Here is a 25033-nt window from a genome sequence, read left to right as displayed (position 1 = left end):
GAAACAATTAATGATAATAAAGAAAATCGAACAAGTAATAAATGTTTTGAAATCATAAAAGAATGCATGGAAATGAAAAGTCATACGTGCTAAAACTGCTTATATATTGTAAATCAAAGTACTGACAGTACTGGTGTGACGATGCTTTTGAGAGGATGGATATAAAAGCATCAAGTTAAGTTTATCTACATCACCACAATCACCACAATTGTGTATGTTGGTACGAAAAAAAAATTTGGTACAAAAATTTTGCGAAAAAAATGTGGGTATGAAAACAAATTTGGGTACGAACAAAAAATTGGGGATGAAAAAAAATTGGGTACGAAAAAAAAATTGAGTACGAAAAATTTTAGGTACGGAAAAAAAATTGGGGGAACGGGAAAGTAGTACCTGTGGGGAACTTGACCCACACTCGCACATTTTCGGCCCTTTCCGTCAAACATCATATAAGTTCCTCGAAGGCAATAGTATGAATACACATTTCGGAAGCGGTAATGCGGTCCTACCTACGCGCGTCAAAATGTAAGCGAAATATGTACACAAATCTGTCAGGAATGATTGAATTAAGGAAGAAAATCGTGTATTGATGTAAGTTTTTTGAAGAAATGTGCAGAAAATATATTAAACAAGAGCTGTGTTTGTGAAACACAATGCCCACTGCTGCGCAGCTTTGAAGCCATATATTTTACCTTTGACCTTGAAGGATGACCTTGACCTTCACCACTCAAAATGTGCAGCTCCATGACATACACATGCATGCCGAATATGGAGTTGCTATCTTCAATACTGCAAAATTTGACCATTGACCTTGACCTTGAAGGATGACCTTGACCTTTCACCAATCAATATGTGCAGCTCTATGAGATACGCATGCACGCCAATATTGATAAAGTTATGACCAATGTTAAAGTTTTTGAACAGACAGACAGACGCTTTATATTTGACATTTGACCTTAAAGGATGACCCTCACCTTCACCTTTCACAACTGAAAATGTGCAGCTCCATGAGATGCACATGTATGCCAAATATCAAGTTGCTATGTTCAATATTAAAAAAGTTATGGCCATTAAAGTTTTCGGACGGACGGACAGACTGACACACTGACTGACTGATTGACAGTTCAACTGATATAGGCCACCCTACCGGGGGCATAAAAAGCAATGGTGATATTTTTCTCAGCCACATTATTGTTAATAGTTTGATATCACAAAATGAAAGTGAAAGTAGAACTGTCAAAATGACAACCTGTCAACGTGTTGTTTTTGCTGGCACGAGAGGGCGATTACACTCAATGTGTTCACATTTTGATCATAGGCTTTGTCAATGACCTTTATAGTATGGGTAGCTTTGATATTATTTATTGCTATCATGTAACTGCATGATTGTGTATATGTTTACAATACACAAAGCATAAATAATGATATAAATATACTGATTGAGCTTATAATAATCTGAGAACTATAGCCAGGTCAATTAAGGACTTAAAATACAATTTTGTGTCCTGATTTCATGAAGAAATGACCATGCATGTCCTAGATTTCAAATTCAAGGCCCTGGTGTGACACATTGGTAGCATAACCGTTAAACTGTTACCAGGCTTAGAAAATAAGTTTTTATTGAACTATCTAAGAAAATCTAAATCAGGCACTGATTTTTCTTGTTTTAATACAGTCATAGATCAGTTGTGGCCTCTGGGTAATGACCAATTTTTGCTTACTTGTCACATCCTTAAAACTTTCCACACGTCTATAATAGCAAATCTGGATTTAGGTGATCTTCAATGGTACATTTAAACTTTAGCTCTGTTACAAGAGTGCTGGTAAAGTCCAGTCACATATTTAAATCTAGGCCATGGCAAAATCAAAGTGTCAAAGACAAATGAAAGATGCGTTCATTAATTATTGTCCAGTTGTTTACTACTGCTGTGAGTTTTTATATAATATGACTGATGAACATCATGTGAGAGAAAATTCACATTATCATTGAATATCAGGGTTAGCAGCCTTTTAGATAACAAAGTATGCTAGTTTTCAATGTCGCTTCTGGGGATCAAACCCGTAGGGCTTTTAGGAAGATTCTGAAATTTTCGATCCCTCGAGAGCAACCAAACCAAAAATTAAGTCAAATATTGCCGACTCGGTTTTTTGAGTCGGTTCATGAGGGATAATGGAGCTCGATTGGACATTGTCGGCTCTGGTACTACTTACATGTACCCCGGGTACTCTTAAGTATACTTACATGTACCCTGGGTACTCTAAGTATACTTACATGTACCCCAGGTATGGTATATAAACGTAATTTGTACTCGGTCCATATTAGACTGTACCCGAGTTGTATTCGCGCTCAAAATCCCAAGTCGTAAAACGCGCAACCGATTATCTTAAACACACTTCTCTTCAAAAAACACTGCATCAACATGCTTTTTGAGTATGTGTTCCGATAATATAGAGGCCATTCTACAGAAAATTGACATAAATGTGCAGGGCTTAACACTAAGGCACGTCCGAACGACATTCACTGCCCGTACCCGGGCTAGCCAATGTCCCAGGAACATGCCCGACCGGTCGTGTGTATTTTGGGCGGGATTATATGTTCTATATCAATAAACTGCGTTTTAAATAAGCTTTTCAAAGATGCAAAAATCTTAATACAGAACGATCAGATGACAATTAAATCCCAGAGTGAGTTCGGAATTCAATAGCATTAGTAAGGCAAGCTAATAAGAATGATTTAATCATAATTGCGGATCTCCAAGCACAAGAAAATACAAGTTGAATGATAAATATAAAGGTTTTATAATACTTGGGTCAGGGCACATGAAAGATTGGTCAGGGCTAGTAGGTTCTGCATTTACTAGCCCGAACGGGCTAATTGAAAAAAAGTTAGTGTTAAGCCCTGATGTGTATATATAATTATTACAAAAAAATAGTCGACAACGACGGATTTAGGGTTAAATTTCTCGGGTACATTTTAGTATATTTACCGTACCCGGGATACATGTAAGTATACTTAAGAGTACCCGGGGTACATGTACGTAGTACCCGAGCCGACAATGAACAATCGAGCGATACTGGAAGGTGCAACATCTCTCACGCCCCCTAGCATCGCCTTTAGAAGTATTCAATTCTCAACAGGAAAGTGATGGAGTCATTGATCCCGAGGGACAAGAAAAACAATTGATTAATGTTCGAAATAAATAATTTGATTAATGACAATTCTATTATTTGAACCAGGTCACAGGAAAAGCGCAGTCAAATCAGTATCCAATTAAATTATTTGTTATTGTCAGAAAAACGCTTTTAAGCAAACAGCTTTCAAGCGACTGCAGGCTGATCTAGATCCAAACTGGCCACAATCGCCTTAATGTCTCTTTTACTGTGACACAGTTCATTTAACTTTAAAATGATAAAAAGTACTAACACTAAGAAAGAGTATACAAACCAGTAAAGAGTTTGAAATCAATGTTGAATTTCAGGACAGCTTGGTGATCTGCAAATCCCCGATGAAATGTTGATATCGGGTATCATAGTCATTCAGTAAGTCGCAAAATGCTCGAATACAATTTATAAAGCACAATGTGACTTATATTGATAATTAAAAATACCAGTAATGCAGTATGCCAGTTTTGCCGTGTCAAGCTGTTACGATCTAGAAAGTCCTTCATTCACATCGAGTATATGTCCTTCGAATTCCAACTATTGTTGTCATAAGCGGAGAATTTAGTGAATAAATAATTCATATATCCTAAATGACAGCTTCTAAATAGCGAAACAAGCCAATTTATGCAGTAAGAAAGTTTTGAATCGAGACTCTCATGGTGGCGGCCATTGCTGAATGTTGAAACACGAACGACAACTCTGCTAGGAGAATGTTATCAATGACGAGCAATTGCGCATTGGCGAATGCAAAAGGGAAGGAACTGACAAAATCGAGTTATCTCAATCGGACTGGCTCGGTCTTTTACATAGGTCGCCATTGTGAAAAAAAATTTTACGGTTATGATACCTTGGACGATGCTGTTCGCATCGTCAAAAATGAGACGTAATAAACTTATAAAGAAGCGTATGCTACCTCCGCCACTGCTTAATATTAAGTATGTAATTGTGTTTTAGATTTGTGATCAAAATTGAATTTAATACATATAAACCGCACCAATGAACACAAATGAACACAATAACAAAATGAATAGTATAATAAAACAATACTGTGATATTCAGAGTCACTTCGGAAAAAAATAAAATAAAGGAAAACGAACGACGTAATATTGTCAACGAATACAAATTATCCATAACTAATAATGTCTTATTTTTCTGTACAACGCCTTAAGAAAATTGTAGTCCAATTTGACACCCTATCCGTCTGTGCGAGCCAGAATACTCAGAGCTGCAATAGAATCAAATTATCATGAAACAATATATCCATTTACGTAAAATAAATGCAATTTTCAACTTGTAATTGGAAGAAAATGAAATCGAATGCTTTTTCACAAGCTCCCGTAGCGACTTTCTGTAATGCCAACTTTGTTATTGAGTTACCTTTAATATCACGGCGAATAAACTAAGTCGCAGAATATTTCTTACCCATCACAAGAAAATGGCGGTTCGATCGATGGCAATGACAGTGAATAGCTTTGGTAGTGCATGATAAACAATCTTATTTTAATCACCATATTGTTATTGGAATTACGAGCACGGAATAATTGCACATAAAGAAATATTTCCCAAGTAATAGGGATAACAGCTCTCACCGCCAATCAAGCGCATCCTGTGTATGAATCTTAACCCATTTATGCCTAGTGGACTCTCCCATTCTTCTCAATTTGGATCAATTTATTTCCAAAATTAGGGATGTCTAGTATATTTAGTTCTATATTTAGAATTTTTCTTACAGAAATTCCTTTAAGCAAACAGCGCATGAAGCGGCGTCTCACCTAGGGTCTACGCTGTTTGCAAAGGCCTTTTTTCTAGACGCTAGGCATAAATGGTTTAAAGAAGAAGAATATGTAAAATAATATCATTGTATAATATCATAACATACTTCAAAAGATATTATTTAAACTGACTATTGATAGAAGATTTAAAGTCATCTTAAATCTTAAGAGTACTTGATTGCCGATTAATCAAAACGTCTCTTGTTCATTTCGTTTGTTATCGGACTATTGTCGATGATTGCTGGAGTCTTCGTAGCATTTCGTGCCTACGCGTCGGTTAACAGTATATTTCACGAACGAAATATTTCCGGAGATAATCGCTAATGGGGCGATTCAACATGTAAATAACGGAAGCCAATATGACCAGCAGTTATCCCCTTCCAAGTTTTTAATAGCTTTTTTTCAACTTTTAAAAGTTTCCAAAAGGGTTATTTTCATGCTATGTAGAAAGTGAAGCAGTGTCAAAATTATCTTTAAAATAAGAGATGCAAACAAATCTGAAAATTATAAACGGGCTTTATAAATGATAAGTGACCCGTTGCAAAACAGTCTGATACAAATAAAACAACTAACCACTTCACAGAACAAACGCATAGTTAAATGGGAATCTGCTACATCATGTTAGTATTCAAATAATGAAGAAAATAATAATATTTTCTGAATTCCTTAATTGCTAACTTCAAATATGTATCTAAATGGTAATTCGTCAATCATCTATCACACTATTTCCCACATCATATGCTGGTTTAAAGTCTAGAAAACTTAATAAAACCCGTTATCAATAATCATTAGTAACGCATACACATTCATAACAAAATTCACGGATAAATCCCGAAATTACAGTCCGTCGTCACGGCAACGATCGAAGACATGCCGCTAATGTCCCTGTCACCTAATATGTCACTTTGAGATTATGAGGTAATTGAACAATATTGCGATCATTCATATCTAATTTCATCAAACTTGAACGATACACTGGATATCATCGTTCAAATAGGAGACGCTTTAAAAGTTATTCTCGGTTTACACTGAATAATTGAGGAGGACGTTATGGTAACACTTCAAATATTGTATTCGTTTTGAAATGCTCTCTTACAGGAGAATGGTTTTGGAAACCCTTCTTTACGTTTTGAGGGGTTAAAACAAAACTAAATCATTTAGCGTGTTTCGCTTGGTTGTACAATTCACCATATTATAGTAATTAAACGAATGTTTCATTTAAGTTTAAACTGTTTCGACGTTAATATTAACACTTTGATGAAAGATTGGTCTAGATAGTTAAGTGAAAGTTGTATACATGTAATATCTCTCTCCGAATGTGACTACAAACACAGTATAATTGGTATTCAATATTAACATTAAATGATTTTAATTTAAAAGGTCGAAATTAATTACGTTTCAAATATAACCGATTACCAACGCTTTATAGAAATAGATTTATATATAGAATTATTTGCTTATGTAATTGTTCTGCTAATGTTTCAAGTGCTTATTCGAGTTTGTAATAAACGTAGTACAATAGGGTCACATTAAAGCAATCTTTTATGTGAACGATGAAACAATTTAATGCAAAAATGTCGAAACAATTTAATGAAATAATGATAAAGAATATAGTATGTGCTATCAAATCCACGCTTTTTAATCATGTGAATACTAACATTTAACATGACAGAAACTAAATAAAGCGCATCACAAATTATGGAGTAGGAATTTCAAAAACGCTTTGGATTATTGGGATTGGGCCGTCTTTGAGAAAAATGCAATACATTCTAAAATATTATTTGCCTTTTATCATATATGCATGATTACTTTTCGATCATGTCCAGCATTTTCAATTAGAGGCCATTACAATAAGGACAGTTTGGCAAAACGTCTTTAAAAGTTTGTTTAACTGTTTTGAGTTTCAACGTACAAAAACTGACCGAATTATAATATAGTTGTTTATTTTAATCTTGTGTTTTTTAACATTTCTTATATCCCATTAACAGCTCTAAGTCGTTTTTGTTTGAGAGTAAATGAATGTGTTGGTCTATTAGATCCAATAACTATATTAACGCAGAATTTTTTTTTCTAATGTTCCTATTCCAAAATAAATTTCTTTCTTTCTGTCTTACTCAAACAGAATGTTCTCTAAAATAATTTAAACAAACAAACGGATTTACTTTTTTAATGTACTTGATATTAACAAACGCAGGAATGAGTTGTTTATAATGATGTATTTAAAAGCAACACCATTGGTTAGTGCTACATGTGCAAATGCACTATAATTGATTGCGGAGTCTCAATCCACGATAACAATCTGAAATCCGCATGTCATGCAAAATTATTGAATTTTAAAAATGACTTAAAAAAGAAACCTTGATAAGTGGCTCAACATCTAACAAAGCAGATCTTGATTGAATGCTCTTACAATGTCATCCACATGTTCACATGCAGACAGCATGTGAAAACATTCCCAAACGCAAAGAGTGAACAATTCCTCATATACTATTAAAAGTATCACAGGTGGTTAGCGTGTGGCTATGATATTAATTAGTGAAACATCATTTTGGGAATGTTTTCACATGCTTTCTGCATGTGGACATGTGGATGACATTATAAAATTATGTTTTCACTAATTAATATCATAGTCACACGCTAACCACCTGTGAAAAGTATGAGAGCCTGTTAATGAAAACTGGTTAGGTCCACCCATATATTCACTCATGAAGAGGAAAGCAGGACCTGTTAACCCATTTATGCCTAGCGCCTAGAAAAAAGGCCATGGCAAACAACGTAAACCCAGATGAGACGCCGCATGATGCGGCGTCTCATCAGGGTCTGCGCTGTTTGCTTAAAGAAATTTCTGGAAGAAATATTCTAAATATAGAAATAAATACACAAGGCATCCCTAATTTTGGAAATAAATTGATCCAATTTAGAAGGATGGGAGAGTCCACTAGGCATAAATTGGTTAATAAACTATCAAATACACACACAAACGGGTCCTGAAGCACTTACCTGAACCCTGGCCTCTGAAAGCCCCAGTCGCTGGCTCAGTTCTTCCCTCATGAAGGCATCCGGATAATGGGTCTCGTCGAATAACCGCTCAAGTTCATTTAGTTGCTCAAGGGTGAAGTTGGTGCGACTACGCCGTTGTTTCAACTTCGGTTGGTCATCGTTTTCGTTATCCGAACAAGCCACTTTCGAGTCATCACCTTGAATGGGCAATATAGCAAGAATAACAAGAAACTAACACATACTGTATGTCAAAGTGTGTGGGTTTTGAATTATGCATTGTTAATGTTTTTAAGGTATGCGCTTCTTGTGTGAATTTAGCCTAACAACTTTGTTAATTATTCGATAACAAATGTGTGCTTCTTTGTCGATATAACTAAAAAATAAATAGTTAAATACTTTATTCATATTCGGACTTATAAATTGTATTTTTCAACGTTATTCGAACATTTAAATATGAACCTGTGTGTATTTAAATTTTTGTACTTTGTCCTGTCATATTATTTTAATTGTTCCCATGAACGCAATGGAAACAAAAAATAACTATACAAACTCTGGCTGTTTTCATAAAAAGTTGAGAAAAATCAGGCTTTCTTAGTAAACCGGTGGGTAAACTAGTTTATTGTAAAGCAAGTGTTCCATCGAACGCATTAAGAAAATAGCGAACACTCAAATAATACAACATTATATTAAAGTATTCAAACATAAAACGCGCTTCATTTCGCGACGTAAACAAATGACTAAATAAATGAAATTTAATCTTAAACTTTTGTTTTTGTAAAACAAATCTTCAAGAAGAAATTATAAGACAAATATAAAGCTCACGAAATGATAATAATTGTAATGCCAAACGCAAACAGAATTTTTACCAATCAGATAATTGAATATGGGTAAGATTATGTACTTACAATTGCTGTATTGCTTTTGCAATGTCAATGTTTTATATACCGGTAGTCCCGTAATCACATATACACACACTGTTGTCATATTTATGTGTAGAATGAATCAGTTGCTTGTTGTTATTTAATTTAAAATTATTTGTTTGGTAAACTGTAACATAATATTGGAAACCTCACAGCTTGAAGTGATGATAAAACAATGCAAAGATCACACGAAAATGGCACATGTCCATTAACAAATTTATTAGTAAAATACAGTGTATTTCCTTTATCGTTATTGACATAAATCAACTTCATTACTTAGCTAGCCGGTGCCTCGTTAAAATAGACCTATTTGGTCGAAAATATATCTCATTAATGTTATGCTATTTAAGAAAATGAAACCTTTCATAATCATATTCTTATATAAACTGAACACGTATAAATCCAGCCCATCATACAACAGTTGAAGTGCACAATATATGTTGATTGCAACTAACTTATACATAGCAAATGGCTTGTGTTTCGTTCCCAGTTAAGAGTGTTTTTTTTAGAATTGTATAACTACAAATAATTTTCAATATTTTTATGATAATTATAGTTTGCTGCTTTCCTTTAGATGGACTATTAAAATACCAAGTTTCAAAGAAAACACGATACAATCAAATATTTTTTTAAAGAACGATTTGCTTTGAAAATACGTGTTTTGGATGAAAAGTGCGAGTTTCGGATTAAAAGTACGTGTTGTGGATTAAAAAGTATCTATAATCGATTATATTTTTGTATTTTAGATTCCTCTATTACATTATTCATATTCAATATGTTCTATTTTAGTTTATATTACGTTACCTAAACCCGTGTACTATTCGGGAATATTAATATAAAAATGATCTTTACAAACCAAATTGATGCATATAATACAATAAATCAATGTTTAATGATCTGCACCTTAAATTTAACAGATTATAACGTCAGAATTTGCTTGTTGGGTTCGAGAAGAAGCCAGCCAAAGCAAGGAAGACAAGACCCTTGTATCACGAACATGTTTAAGTTGACTTTCTGACTGAACTTTGAGGTTGTTTTTCTAAATGATTTTGATGAGTTTTACCATTATGCTAACTTAATTGTTTTTATAAGTTTTGACGCACTACTGAATTTAAAGAAGAATATATGACTTACACCTGAGAATGAGATTGTTCGTGAGCTGACCGACAAATAAAATCTTTCGAGTTGAGCTAAACAGTGAGAATATTTATTATACTGGGCCATGGTCGCACAGTCCTCCATCAGCGGCACATATTGCATGCAAATCCTTACTGGATACAGGCCTATCACAACCACTCTTCGAGGATAAGTCGGAGCCAGATTCGCCCCAGTCTTAAACTTCTTTGGAAACCATATAGTGGCCAGCATCAAAACAAACCAAGCCCTGTGGCGAATTTCTAGACAGTTCGTAAAGGGTATAATGGTTAAAAGTAATCTACCAAATTCCCTACGTGAAACATAATTAGAAGTCGATTGTTTTACATTGAATATCTCGTATTAATTTATTAATGTCATGGGTGTGGTTAATGTCCCCGATATCAACATCATATAGTTTATTGCGGTTACTTAAAGAACATCTGGTTGATGACGTTTGGTGTCATGTCATATCAGACGAGTATGTTATTGTGTTAGCAAATGCGAAACTTGCATTGTATATTGTATATAAAACATATATTGTGAAATCATTATTATTTGACAGGCATTAATTATCGTCTATTTCGTCAGAGGACCGAGAGAGTGCAATGTTTAAACAAAAATAAAACTGAATGACCGTACGTAATCCACGCATACATACTTCTGTTTTGTATTCAAGAGCAACGGTTTCGACACAAAGGCGTGCACATTATATAGTGTATTCTATTTTTATGCCACTTTGTTTTTAAGTTAAAAAGTAGACCCTTAACAAGTAAAATAAACAAACCGCAAATAATAAACGATTTACGGTACAGCAAAATATGCAAATGAGACAGGTTACATGAACGTGTTTTGAGCATAACACCAACGGAACACGAGTAGTTCACGACAAAATAACGAAAAATAATATTTTAACACACATTAAATCAATAAGCAAATCTTGGAAGCGCGAAAGTGCAACTTGTCGTCAGATTGAACATACAAACAATTACGTCCTTTTATCTTGTGACACACGCAGACAGCAAATCGCTGTGCACATGAACGACTCAACAAGGGATATGTTAACACACGCAACCCTCCCCACAAATAATGCACTTATACTAATAATTCACAATTAGGAGAATTCTGAACAAGCGAGACATTATTAGACTGTTTATTCCATGAAATAATGGAGAACAGGGCCATACGCAGGCATTTTTTACTCCCTAATTGTATTATTATTTTAATTTTGCACTTTTCAAAGTGAATTATAATGCATAAAAAATCTTATTTTGTGATATAAATTATTGAAATATAACAAGTAAATCAGCACCATTTTGAAGTCTAAAGCTTTAAACATTGTTGTGAAAATCACACCAACGGTAAAGCTTTAGATTTCAGAATTGTATGATGTTAAAGCACGAAGAAAAGCAAACTTTGAAAAGCAAAAAAACTTTATTAAGAAATGTATCATAAAGTTTGACTGGCATATAACCATAATAGTATTTTCTCTTTTAATTCTAAAGTTTCAAAGTAAAGTCATACTAAAATGTGTATAATCTGCTACACAGTTTTACTTTCGTCACCATTGACACACAAAAACCATCACAATTGTCTACAACTCCGACATTGAAATTGTCTTTATAACAACCGTTATCTTGAGGATTTTTACGCAACGTTCTTAGAAATTGAGCTGATTGTTGATATGGGAGTCTACTTACATGACCTACAGATGATGTGTAAAATTCCTTTTGGTCCATTGAATTTTGGCGAAATTATGGGCCTTGGTCTCATTTGTTTTCTCTAAATAAACGTTTCCTGCAGGGTTTATTACGCAACTCTTTCAGATATTGTGCTGATTGTTATGCCCCCGGTAGGGAGGCATATAGCAGTCGGATGGTCTGTCCGTCTGGCATTTCATTTTCCGGATATTTGTCAAAACGGTTTCAGATGTTAACCTGACCTTTGATGAGTGAGTCTACCTACATGACTTACAGGTCAAGTATGAGTTTCATTCCGATCCCTCGATTTTTGGCGAAGTTATGGGCCTTATCGTATCAAATTAATGACGATTATCCATATCACCTCTCTAATTGCTTCAAACTTTATTTGTTTTTCACACACTATCAACGTCAGCAATTTTGCTTCCATGAATCGATATATGAAGCATTCAAGATTCACAAGGGGTAATTGACTGATCGGTGATGTATTTGCAAGGCGATAAGAAAACATTTCCTAAGGGCTTATCTCCGAGTTGCATCTTAAATTTTGGTCACATTTGTTATGAGATTAGTATGGAATTATATGGCACAAACACAAAATATTATTTTTGTATGTTCCCCAGTCTATACTGGGGGACATATTGTTTTTGTCCTGTCTGTTTGTTGGTTTGTTTGCGTCAAACTTTAACATTTGCCGTAACTTTTGCATTATTGAAGATAGCAACTTGATATTTGGCACGCATATGTATCTCATGAAGCTGCACATTTTGAGTGGTGAATGGTCAAGGTCAAGATCATCCTTCAAGGTTGAAGGTCAAATATATGGGGGACATAATGTTTCACAAACACATCTTGTTTTAAATTATTTTATAACATAATTATTGTCTTGTTTTAGTAATGACGAAATCGGTCAATTACATGACGTATTATCAAGCTATGGTGAAGATGTATTGCGAAAGTTTTGGGAAATGTATGGCTGAAACCAACATCGTAAACACAATTAGTACAATACGATATTTAGCTCAGTTGCCAACACAACTGAATGCTAGTTTAACAATGACTGACACTTTAATTATCACACTGGAATTTTTTTGGATTGTAGATTGTGGATTTTAATCTTTTAAGACTTTTAATCTGTGCATTTAAACACGCGTTATTGTTAACAGTTATCTGTTAAAATGGTGATTGTTGAAATCTTATTTACATGATTGTTTTACAATGATGTATGTTTATTCTTTCAGGTACTTTTTCATGTATGTTAATTGTGTGTACTCCTTGCGCAATTCCTCATCAAAAGTGATGGAATCCTTCCTCAACGATCAACGCCTTTAAACCTCTGACCCAAAGCGATTGTTTGTTTTCTTTATAACGACATTCCTATATTTTTTAATGACTTACGAATGATTAAACATGGACATGATATTTTTGAAATAGGCGGGGATAAAAGTTATCGGTCAGTGTTAAAATAACACTAAAAATATTGGGTCCGCGCCTTCAATGCAGTTGTACACTAGTAGCATAATACAATAAGGGGATATGCCCTGGTATTCAGCTTGTTCGTGTAATTAAGATGTAATTTAATATAAACTTTGAGTTATTGCACGTTCAATGTCATTTTAAACCCAGATTCACGCAATCACCCACAATTTCAATATGCTCGTTCATGTTTAATTGCATCTGCTTTGAAATTATCAAAGATGCAAATGTTCGTGTATTCATATTTATCTTTTATTCATATCTATAGTAAGATCTTCACGATGTTTCGAACTGATTTACTAAAGCCTCGTTGTACACATAACTACACATAAGCTAGTAAAACCAACCGATAAAGACAATACCTTATGTACTTGTATTGGCGATTGTGACATGAACTTATATACTTGTATCGGCGATAGTGACAAGAACTTATATACTTGTATTGGCGATAGTGACAAGAACTTACATACTTGTATTGGCGATAGTGACAAGAACTCATATACTTGTATTGGCGATAGTGGCAATAACTCATATAATTGTATTGGCATTGGCAATATTCATAGCATGACTTCTTTCCGTACTCGATGATATTAGGAATTGTTTTGCTTGTATAACATAGATAGAAATTACGCAATATCTAAAATACGTGCTATTTATAAACTTAGTTATCGAGACTTAATTGTTAACAGAATGTACTGCCAACAAGGAACTCAAGTAAAACAAAACAAAAAGGCGTCATGACAAAGATAAATAGACAAGCTGTTTTACAGACATTGCACCACTGATTCCATCGCCAATGACAAGCTGTTTTACAGACTCTGCACCACTGATTCCATCGCCAATGATTGTTAAGAGGATTTAGCAAACGAACACCAATTAGATCGCAAATTGGTCAGATGCATAGCACTCCTTATTCAGAAATGACGACGTTCCACCGAAGTCATTAATTGCATCTTTTCTCCGATTGAACATGATTGGTAACTTATAAAGTAATTTTCATCCTATTAGACTCGTTCCTATAATTTTCATTTCAGGTCCTTTATATGAAATGAAAGGCTAATTCTTAACAACTACCATTAGAGGCTAATTTGACAGGAAATATAGGATAAAATCTGCCATTCTTAAAAAGAAGATTTGCAGGACATCCGTCTTTGTAAAATAAGTGTAGAATTCAGCTTCTATTCAAACAGCGAGGCAATATTGTGAGGATCAAAGTCAGTGATTTAATTAAAAATATAAATATGTATGTATGTTTCTCCCACTGGGTTTAAAAGCGCGTTTCCATGCAGTTAATAACACACACCAACAACAACGACAATAACAACATTAACTCAAAACAAGCCTACAACCAAGCACATATCATATTGAGTGTAAATAAATACACATATGTTAAATAAATCTAAATTTTCGAAGTTGAATTTAATCACATATTTAATTCTGATTAGAATTATTTCAATTGGATTTGAAAACCCCCGATCGTCTTATAAATAAAAGAAATGCATACTTAATATTGCTTTTAATACATTATCATGCTAAAAAAAATTGGTTTTTATCGTTTAAGTTTTACGACTGTTTATATGAAAATATACCAGTTAAAACCAAAGATAAAATGAAACTTATTTTTCACCAAGAAATTAAAAAAAGTTATATAAAAAATAACATTCTTAAGCAGCTCATAAAATAAATTGTGTTTTGTTTCGGTCGAAAAATAATTTAGATTTCACATGATCGATGATTACACATATATGTACATTTAAATTTCGATGACTATTATTCAATGCATATCTTCCATCTTTTTGAAGTTAAAATAATAATAACAGACGTATCCGAATGTATCTTCTAAGTATTCTAATAATATAAGTTGTACTGATGACCTATGACAGCAGGAATGCAAAGAATGAGATGCCCTCCAGTTGACAACATATGAAACAAATGAAACATTGCATATTTAAAGAAAGAGTAATGTTATATGCATATATGCGAACAAACTCAAACATCGTGCAAATTGTTATTTTCGGACATGTTATCGATGAAAAAAAGTAATGCATTTAAATCGATAAATTTATAATGTATTGGTTACATTTGAACTTCTATTTTCTGATCGTGATAAATTGTGATGCCTCTAATGAGAAATCAGTGTATATGTTTAGTGTTTTTGTAAATCCTGTAGCAAATTTTATAATTATTTCGTTAATAAAACATAAGACTTTACATCGAATAAAAAACCAGGTCATCTCTAATATGACTACATTTAAATCCCATGGATTTCAGAACCAAATCCATCGTGCTTCAGGCACATTAAATGTTATGTAGTGTTTTTATATTTGTCTGACATTGAACGTGGTTTGTCACATGTTTTTCATGGTATTTCATTATATCACTGCGACGCAGATGAGGGGTCCATTTTGTTTTGGCTTTGCCTGAGCAGAAACTTTATCAGACAAGGTACTTTTAGAAACTTTATCAGACAAGGTACTTTTATACATTTCAAGGCATAACGTGTCTGCATGCGTTTTTCCTTATAATGTAAAGTTGTTAAATAGTACGTTGATTCATACGTTAACAATTGCTTAAAAATGTTAATTTGTTAGATTTTTTGTTTTACATGTGATTATTATTAGTTGTTACATATAACGATTTGCAGCGTCGGCGTATGAGGTCATTGCTTTGACAAGCTGTAGTTATATAGCTTCAAGGTACGAAGTTTTCATATATATATATATATATATATATATATATATATATATATATATATATATATATATATATATATATATATATATATATATATTCATATATAGGAAAAGAAGAAAAGAGAGCGTGCACAAATGAGAGTGTATGCGGGGAAATCCATAAATGTGTGTATGGATCTTTATTCTTTATCTTTCATTCGGATCGTTCTTGTCTGTGCTTTCTTTTTGTTCGCATTCGATCGGTAACGTTTTGATATCGTTGTGGGAAATTCACATGGCTTATATTGGCTCACACAAAATAAAAACGAGACTTTTGTATCTCGTTATATTTTTGTTACCATACCACATTTAGCTTTGAAAATTTGGCTTTTGCTCTACGGAGCACTGATTTTGTTATGGGTTTACTTTATTTTACGAAATATTTCACGAAATATTTCACGTTGATTTTTAGTGTTTATGGTGCTTTAACATTTCCGTAAGTGCGCGTTTCAAGAATTGATCAAGTTTTGTGAGTATGTAATCAAGTAATAATAAAATTGTGATACCATTTATTACATGTTATTTGTATTTCCCTTTTCTATCATCGGTTATTATTTCGACTCTATGCTATTATTTGATATATATAAATATATACATGGAATACTGCTAAAAGATTTGGCATGTGTTCAACTATGTTTAAATGTACCATTTTTTTATTAAATGGAGGCAACAGTTTGATAGCAATATGTCGGGCATGTCTGTTAATGACTATTGATTTTCATTAATATGTAGGTAAATTTTGTCATATACATGTACCTAATTTAGCATCCTATTTAAAATCCGGAGACGGGTTCGAAACCTCGGTTTTACGATACATATTTACGGAAAGTCGAATATAATGTATCACTGGTCCAAAAATACGCCGTATACCCTGTGAATTATATGACCTTCCTCGGTAGCTTTTGTAAATATAATACAATGTTAACCTTTCTTACATAAAATGTGACCATGTATTTGGATTATGAACATTTAATTTTGCATTAATGTTTGATTTGCCTGAAAAACTCTCGTATCAAAATTAATGTTATCGTAAATGACTAGTTATAAGTGAAAACAATGGGAAGGCTATGATCCGATTATGTATATGACATAATTAAATACTAATGCAGTTTATTTCAGGTAAAGTATGGAGCCGGAAATATCAAGTGTATGAAAATTCGTAGTATGGAACGAAAACTAAAATTTCCTGAAGTAACAAAAGCGATCTCATCTAAATATTAACTACGATTGTCTTTTCAACGTATTAGTATACATTTGTATAATATTTGGTCTTTACAATTTCTATAACGGTGAATGATCCAAACGTTCGTTGACAAAGTCATTAACTCACCCACTAACAACCGTGCATAGGCATTGCAATATCCTGTACGTGTCGAGCTGCAGTTGTCTGTTTTGAAATGATTCCTACCATTTCAGCTCTGCCATAATTAAACAGATAAACAGCAAAAACTGTCGTAAACCGAGCTTTACCAAACTTACTGCCAAACTTACTGAAACTTTTGTGAGTTTGAAATATCATGATCAAGTTTTCAGATTTCAATAGTCATAAAAACGTCGCTCGATGATATGCGTTTTGTCTTAATATTTTAGTTTCTTGTTTATATGTGTGCATGAATATTTTGCAGTTCAAATAGTTGTATACTTATTGGCCGTGTTGTGCATTCAAATATGGCTTTACAAAAAAAAAACACAAAAACAAAAACATCATCATTTAGTTATACAAAAAATAATTGTGTGGACATAATGATTAGTCTACACAACTCAGTAGTAATTAAAATGTTTAATCAATGCACAATACTAACATGCAAGTAGATTGATGAATTAGACCACTTTTGCTCACAAAACCGAAATGTTACTTACACTGTTTATATACTCCTTTGTATTTATCGTTATTTGTTCGTGACATTTCAAATTCTTTTTGAACAACGAAACGCTTAGCAAAGTTCTCTCTGTTATGCAACACCAAATAAGGACCAAACTAACCGTATGATGTGAGATCCTGTGCTTTTAAAGCCACGGTAACTCAACGTACTCACATGTCTAAAATATCTGCGATTATTACAAAACATTAAAAATTATAATTACCATGCGCTTTCCGTGACAAGAAGCTGTAATAATGGTCATTTAGTTTTTGTTATCATTCAAAGATTCTAACAAAGTATTCTGTTGTTTTTTTACCCAGGATTGTTAGCGAAATAGGTATGATTGCATCGCGTGTTTATTATATTTTCTACTGTCGAAGGCATGTTTTGTGTAACCCGACACATTGCATTATTTCGACGATTTTTCCAAAGTGTGTTTTCTAAAATCGTCAATGATTATTGTACGAAAAGAGTTGCTATATAAAGGTCTTTATTACTCATAACATCGGTTTGTTTAAGATTACGCGACCTACCGTTGGAAGTTATCCAACCCAAAACCATTTATTAATTTTGTCGCATACGTAAGATGATTTTTTATTTATGGTTTTTAGTTGTATATGTATTTTGTTGTGAAAGCAATTACTTCAAAAACAATTATTTTGATATAATCCGTATGCTTTGAAAACATATTACAATTAATTTGAAATGACCGATATGCTAATAAAGCATCAAGTCAAAAACAATAATTTTACTTTTTGGCCCATCTGTTTTGGAAACATGTAGAAACAAAGAATTTCATATGACCGATATGTTATGAAAGCATCACTTCCCCCAATTAGTTAAAACTCATATGCTTTGAAATCATATATTCCGAAACAATGACATGGATTTTACCGATTTGTTATGAACTCGCCAGCTTCAAATGGATGGTCCCGATATAACCGATAGGTTTTGAAGTTTAATATATACTTAATACAGAATGATTTACCTACCTAACCTATTTTGGTTAAGCAACTTGAACTGAGACAAACATACAAGTATATGGTTACACATCTCTAGCTAAGGCTATATCTATATCAATTTCTTTTATACCTAATGATAAAATATGACATTTCTGCAGTGAAATAACAGCAGTGAAAATAACAAATTGTTATTTTCAGCGGTGAAAATAACAAATTTTCGGAACTCCTTGTTCTATTTTCGACATTCCACCGAATCCAACCAATTTTCTTTTATTTATATAATGACGTCATTTCGTCACACTTATGACGTCATTTTGTAAATGTATTGAGGAACGCCACGGGAGAAATGGTAACTTTTCAGCGAAAGGGAAACAGCAGTTAATTATTTTCTTGAAAAAGGGGCATAAAAGAAACAGAAAATAAGTTCATGTCAGTGTAAGATCGTTTGTTTTTTCACTCGTGATCATAGAAAAATAATATTTTCACTTGTGGCTGCGCCACTCGTGAAAATATTTTTCTATGATCATTCGTGAAATAAAAAACGATCTTACACCGACATGAACAAATATCCTCTATATCTGTAATGTTTTGGTGCACCAACTAGACTTGAAGAAATCTTAGGTATAAACAATAAAAATAATAACAGATTACAATTCAATGACTTTTGGTGAATTTTTTTTCTGTACGAGGTGCGTTTCCTAAGCTAATTTAAATGAGTCAATTCAGTGCCAATAATATCAATTACTCTGTTACTCATTTTGTTTTAAAATCTTCTTTATACCTTGACAAAGTGCGGTGTAGTAAGTTAAGACAATATAGATATAATATAGTATATTTTGAACGATGCATCTTACAATACAATTCATAATTTCTGAAAACTTCTGAAAAATACACTTCTAAAATATATACCGTATATCATTTCAGAAGTAGCAGATGTATCGATGACATGTTTCAATTTAATCAATAATATTACTAATGCCTTAAATGTATTGATCATATGCAATAATGAATTTGTAGTCGAAAGTTTAAAGAGAAGATGATTCGGAACTAGTTTCGAAAGATTCCTCTTGATGTCTTGTCAAGCATTCAGTAACAATCTAAAACACGCATACTATAACAACAACAGCATTTTCTTTCCGGTACATGTATAGCAAATCGGTGTTCATATACATCTGCCGGTTTAAGTCACATATATTTAATTTACCAACAAAGGACTCGCGCAGCAACGAACTCGCCTCTACCTTTGTTTTTGTCTCTTGTTGTCAGACTAACAAGTTCATTTTTTTCATAATTTTACATAATTGCAATATTTTTTTTACTTTTGCTTGTTACTGAAAATATCAAATATGCCATATAAGCAAAAAGACCGTAAGTTCACTTCAGAATAGAAGAGAATATGTGTAAGGTTTTATGAACTTAAATTGAGATCGTGTGCTGTTTCATATTCCTATTCGGTGCGCTTATTGGTTCCGTATCATGGAAACCAACATGAATTCACGGTGTAGACCCGCCCGTGGACAAAAACGTACAAGCAGACAGCCAATACCGTGGATACTAAGAAAACACTGAGAAACTAAGCTATAATTACTGTCAGATGATGCACAGCCTTCCCATAGAACATCTAAAGAAACGGTTGTTAAGTTTTGGCTGTAATAAAAACACAAAACAAATCACCTGTAATTATTACGAAAACGGACAGCAAACTGTAAATAGCAGTATTGTAAAACACACAGTCATTTTGACAATGTTGTTTTGGTCACATTTGCGCCGAAAGATCGGACCCATTCCGAATCACAAAATGTATTTATCTTTCCAATATGACTGTAAAAAAATCACATTTAAAGGCTTCCAAAAATACTTTTTTTTTAATTTTAGTATCGAATTAACTTGTAATTTTTTAAGCTTGTGTTGTTAGCAAAAACACACAATATCTACTTTTAGTCAAACCAATCCCATCAAAAGGACACCGGCCCCATTCCAAAAATGGTAAGAAAACAACATTGTTTTCCATAACTATTAAAAGAAATCGATGGCCAGAGCATCTGGGAGAGGAATCATTCATATCAAACATCATGACCCATGTTTTTGCGACAAGTTACCCTATTACTTAAATCTCCTCCATATGTATATCAAGCTTAAACATAGCTGTAAATATAACAAGCATAGCATAATTGAAAGTTTGGTTGTCAACAGCAGTTTTTGCGCGCATCATAACAGGGATGTGTACTTTCCGCTCAAAAATCAAGCACAAAAACCGATCTCCCTCAAAATTTGTATCAGTCTCGGTAAAAATGCACGCACACAGAATGACTAAAATGGTAAGCATTTGTGCAATTTTAAAGGGGCCTTTTCACAGATTTCGGCATGTATTGAAGTTTGTCATTAAATGCTTTATATTGATAAATGTAAACATTTGATCTAAAAAGCTCCAGTAAAAAAAAAGAATAAAATTAAAGAAAGAAAAAAGTCATCTTCAACTGGGCTCGAACCACTGACACCTGGAGGTAAAGTCTATCGCTTAGACCACTCGGCCATCCGCGCTAATAGAACAGTGATTAATTTAATGCTATATATAAGCAATTTTAGTAGTATCACAAAATATAACGACAACAACAAATTTTCCAAAGTATTCAATCGTTTCGCGTTGCAACGCTTTATAATTTTTTTTTCAGGTTTTTAAATCGTCAAAAGATGCATATAATTAATATTTTAGAGCATGGTAAATTTTCAGTATTACTGTTTTCTCATAAATATCATAACTACAACGACAAGTTGCGAATCTGAAACATTTTATTTTTATTGTTTCTATTTACCGAAACGTGAAAAGGCCCCTTTAAATGACTAATTGTACCTTATTCCATCCTTCATTTTCGATGTCGAAATTTGTAATGTTCACAAAATGTTATGTGCATTTTATGTCAAAAAACAATTCATTCATATGAATATTTTCATATTAATAAAGATTTGTTAAATGCGTAGACTTCATTCTCCAATCCAGCAATTTAATAACACATCAGTTCAAACACATTTCAGTATGTCGCCTTATAGCAACCTACTTTTATGAAGTGGCGGTACTTTTGTTATTTTACTCTCAACCTTGCCCGAAAAAGTATCATCCAATTTTTATAAATTGTACAAATATAATTCGCCTTTTTCTTAAACATTAAACATAAATTAGGGCTAATCATTGATGATAACTGCATATTTGCGTGTTATCATATCATATATTATAGCAATAAACAGATAGGTGCCAATACCTATCTTGACATACCATATTGAATAACTATTGAAATGCTATGTTGCATCTTAAATTGATTAAATTGTTTCACCTCATTAATCAAACTCATAACTCTTGCCGACCAAACGGGGATTCAATCTCATCGCCAACTAATTGTGTGAGTTTGTAAATAATTGCGTCCTTAGTAAGAGTATGGATACATTTGAATGCTTTGAATATACATTTTGAAAGTATGTTAATTATTTATCCTATTTATTTTCTTATTAATTTATTAAAGTGTCAGGTTAATAGTTATAATAATAAAAATAATAAAAATAATATAATAATAATAATAATAATAATAATAACAAAACTGATAATAATATTATTAATGTAAATATTAATATTAAATTGATATGATTATTAATATTTATATATAAATTATGTTCGCAATAATAAAAAAATTCATAACAATAACTATAGTATTATCTATATTTAATAAAAATAATAATAATAATTATAATAATAATAATAATAATAATAATAACAACAATAATAACAACAATAACAATAATATTAATAAATAAAATAATAATAATAATAATAATAATAATAATCATCATAAAACTAATAATAATAATAATAATAATAATAATAATAATAATAATATTATTATTATTATTATTATTATTATTATTATTATTATTATTATTATTATCATTACGCATGTATAAACGCTTAAATTCACACAGTATTAAAATACAAATTAAAAAAGTTGAAAAGCCACCTTTGATAAAGATACCTTTAAGAAGTAAATTTTATGGCTAGTTGATCCTAAAAGAAATATTATTATAACTTTTATTTAAAAAAACACGCACTAATAAAACGTATTTATACATAATATCATACAGTATTAATTTTATACATTTTTAGTCAAGAGTTCTGCTGTTTTATTTGTGTATTCAATTTATCGGAGCTGCAATAGTTCACTTATTACTCTAAATTTGGAAAATCAACTACATTAAACTATATGCCAACAGAAAAGAATATTCAAGCAACTCAACTGTTTCTTGCGATTATTGATTCACGGCGACATATTCTTCCATTCAAAGGCAACCGTTAAACAATTTGTATATACAATGTGAATACATGTTTATAAGTAGAAATATGGAAGTCGAAAGGGAATATTAAGATTTGACCTTATTTAAATAAGTCATTAAATAGATAAAAACATCGTGAAAAAGGAATGTTTTACAACACGTATGTGTCGTATTTAATGCCTATGTTGCAAGGTATATTTACTGTTGCTACCATGTTAACATCAAACTCTTATAGACACACACTCCTATAACGTTTCAATTCAAACCCGAAATTGCATTTTCATATGTTAATATTTAAAAGTGCGGCACCCGCTGAGTACTTAAAATGTCCTATAAAATAAATTCTGTTTCATTTTCGTGTAATTGTTTAAATTGTTCGACCATTGTGCATTTCAATACTAGTAATATTTGTCAATAGGCATAGTTATATGTATATAAATGACAATTATATTCAATGCTTAAAAATACAAGTTATGCTAAGAATATTGCCTAAATTCAACTTATAAATAAAAAATTACTGAATGCAATGTAAAAATTAATTTACAATCACTTATTTGTTATCAACACCTTTGGATTTGTTTGATTAAAACGATTCACACCAGAACACGTATCAATAAGTCCCAAGACTCAATTGTACGTGTTATGTCTAGAACGATATGGTTTGATTTTAAGACATTTCGGTTTCGAATAAGCAGCAGAAAAAATCATGCATACGCATTTTCAATGTACGAGGCACAATTTGATTTCTTGGTACCAAATAAATTCAAATAATATAAATAGCACAACGTGTCCATTTTGTTAACAATTTATACACAGTTAAACTCAATAGAAGTACAATATTGTGTTTTTACCGGATTCGTCTGGTTCAATGGACTCTTCTGGAGTAACAGCACGACTGGAACAGACGTCAATTTTCGATACGCTCAAATCCGTGGGTTCGTCGTCAACTGTTACGTCGCAGTCAATGCTTGTTTCAGCGTCAATGTGGGAACTGGGGCTTGAACTCGGCCTGTCCCTTGACGCAGCATGCGCAGTCCATACAGTCTCTGATGTGTTATCGCAAACTTCCACTTTGGTTTTGTTTTCAAATGATTTTGAAACAAATTGTGTTAATCCTTCCATTGCGAAACACTTTGTAAATATGTTTATCAAATTAATTTATTTATAAACCCACATGTAATAAAATAGTATATAAACAATAGGCGCGTAAATCTATTGATTTCATAATGTTTAATATAAATATAACTGTTATGTGAATTCAATGGCCAACAATACAATGCATCAACAACATCCCCTTTACTGTATACGTATATCACATTTTTCCTTTCCTTTCAATGTTGGGGATATAATTTTAATAGCAGTTTATTTTGGAGAACATAAATGACTAATTAACTTCTCAATATAGTCGCCATTTCGGTTTCTAGAAACTACAACGTTTCTTATTGGAGGATTCTCATAGAGGGCGGGACATACGTGTCTTTTCCTGTCGTATTAGCCAATCAGCGTGAATATTGGAATGTCAATATTGAAATGTCAGTCGGGAGCAAGTGCATTCACGAATATCGATGGCAGTATAAAGAGCAAAACCAGAATCCGCTTCCGAATGCCAAGAATTACAGTCGATATCGGAAACATTTGGTCAAATTTGCTACGCAAATATTCGCAGAATTGGTGAGGAACATTTTTCCAATATTCCGATGCTCGTTAAGCAAGCAATTCGAGATACAAACCATCTTAAGACGTGATTGTTTAATTAAACAGTTGTGGTGTCCAGTTGTTTGTCCATCATTAAATACAAGTATAAACAGTACTCAAATATAGTTGTCATATAGTTGTCATATCATGGGCCAAGTCTGCAATTTTTATTGACATGGGATTTAACGCAAAATATATGTATTTGTACGCCAAATATTCTTTTATTATTTCATCAAAAACAATTATTTGAAATGACGAATAATAATTGTCAATTTGATTTTTACGAAAAATGTCGTTTACCAGC

At 32.5% G+C, this 25033-nt stretch overlaps 1 protein-coding gene across 1 annotated transcript in view; it reads right to left on the bottom strand.

Moving 5' to 3' along the window:
* The window catches only part of LOC127835536 (short stature homeobox protein 2-like), a 34196-nt gene extending 10040 nt beyond the window's left edge, over positions 1-24156 (bottom strand). The window contains exons 1-2 of the mRNA XM_052361972.1: positions 23886-24156; positions 7932-8128 (exon numbers count right to left, since the gene is read on the bottom strand). Of these exons, the coding sequence (XP_052217932.1) occupies positions 7932-8128; positions 23886-24156 (468 nt within the window). The remainder of the gene's footprint in view (positions 1-7931; positions 8129-23885) is intronic.
* Positions 24157-25033: the final 877 nt, after the last annotated feature.

Source organism: Dreissena polymorpha, chromosome 6, assembly GCF_020536995.1.
Source record: "Dreissena polymorpha isolate Duluth1 chromosome 6, UMN_Dpol_1.0, whole genome shotgun sequence".
Classification (NCBI taxonomy): domain Eukaryota; kingdom Metazoa; phylum Mollusca; class Bivalvia; order Myida; family Dreissenidae; genus Dreissena; species Dreissena polymorpha.
This window is presented reverse-complemented; position numbering and strand designations above follow the sequence as displayed.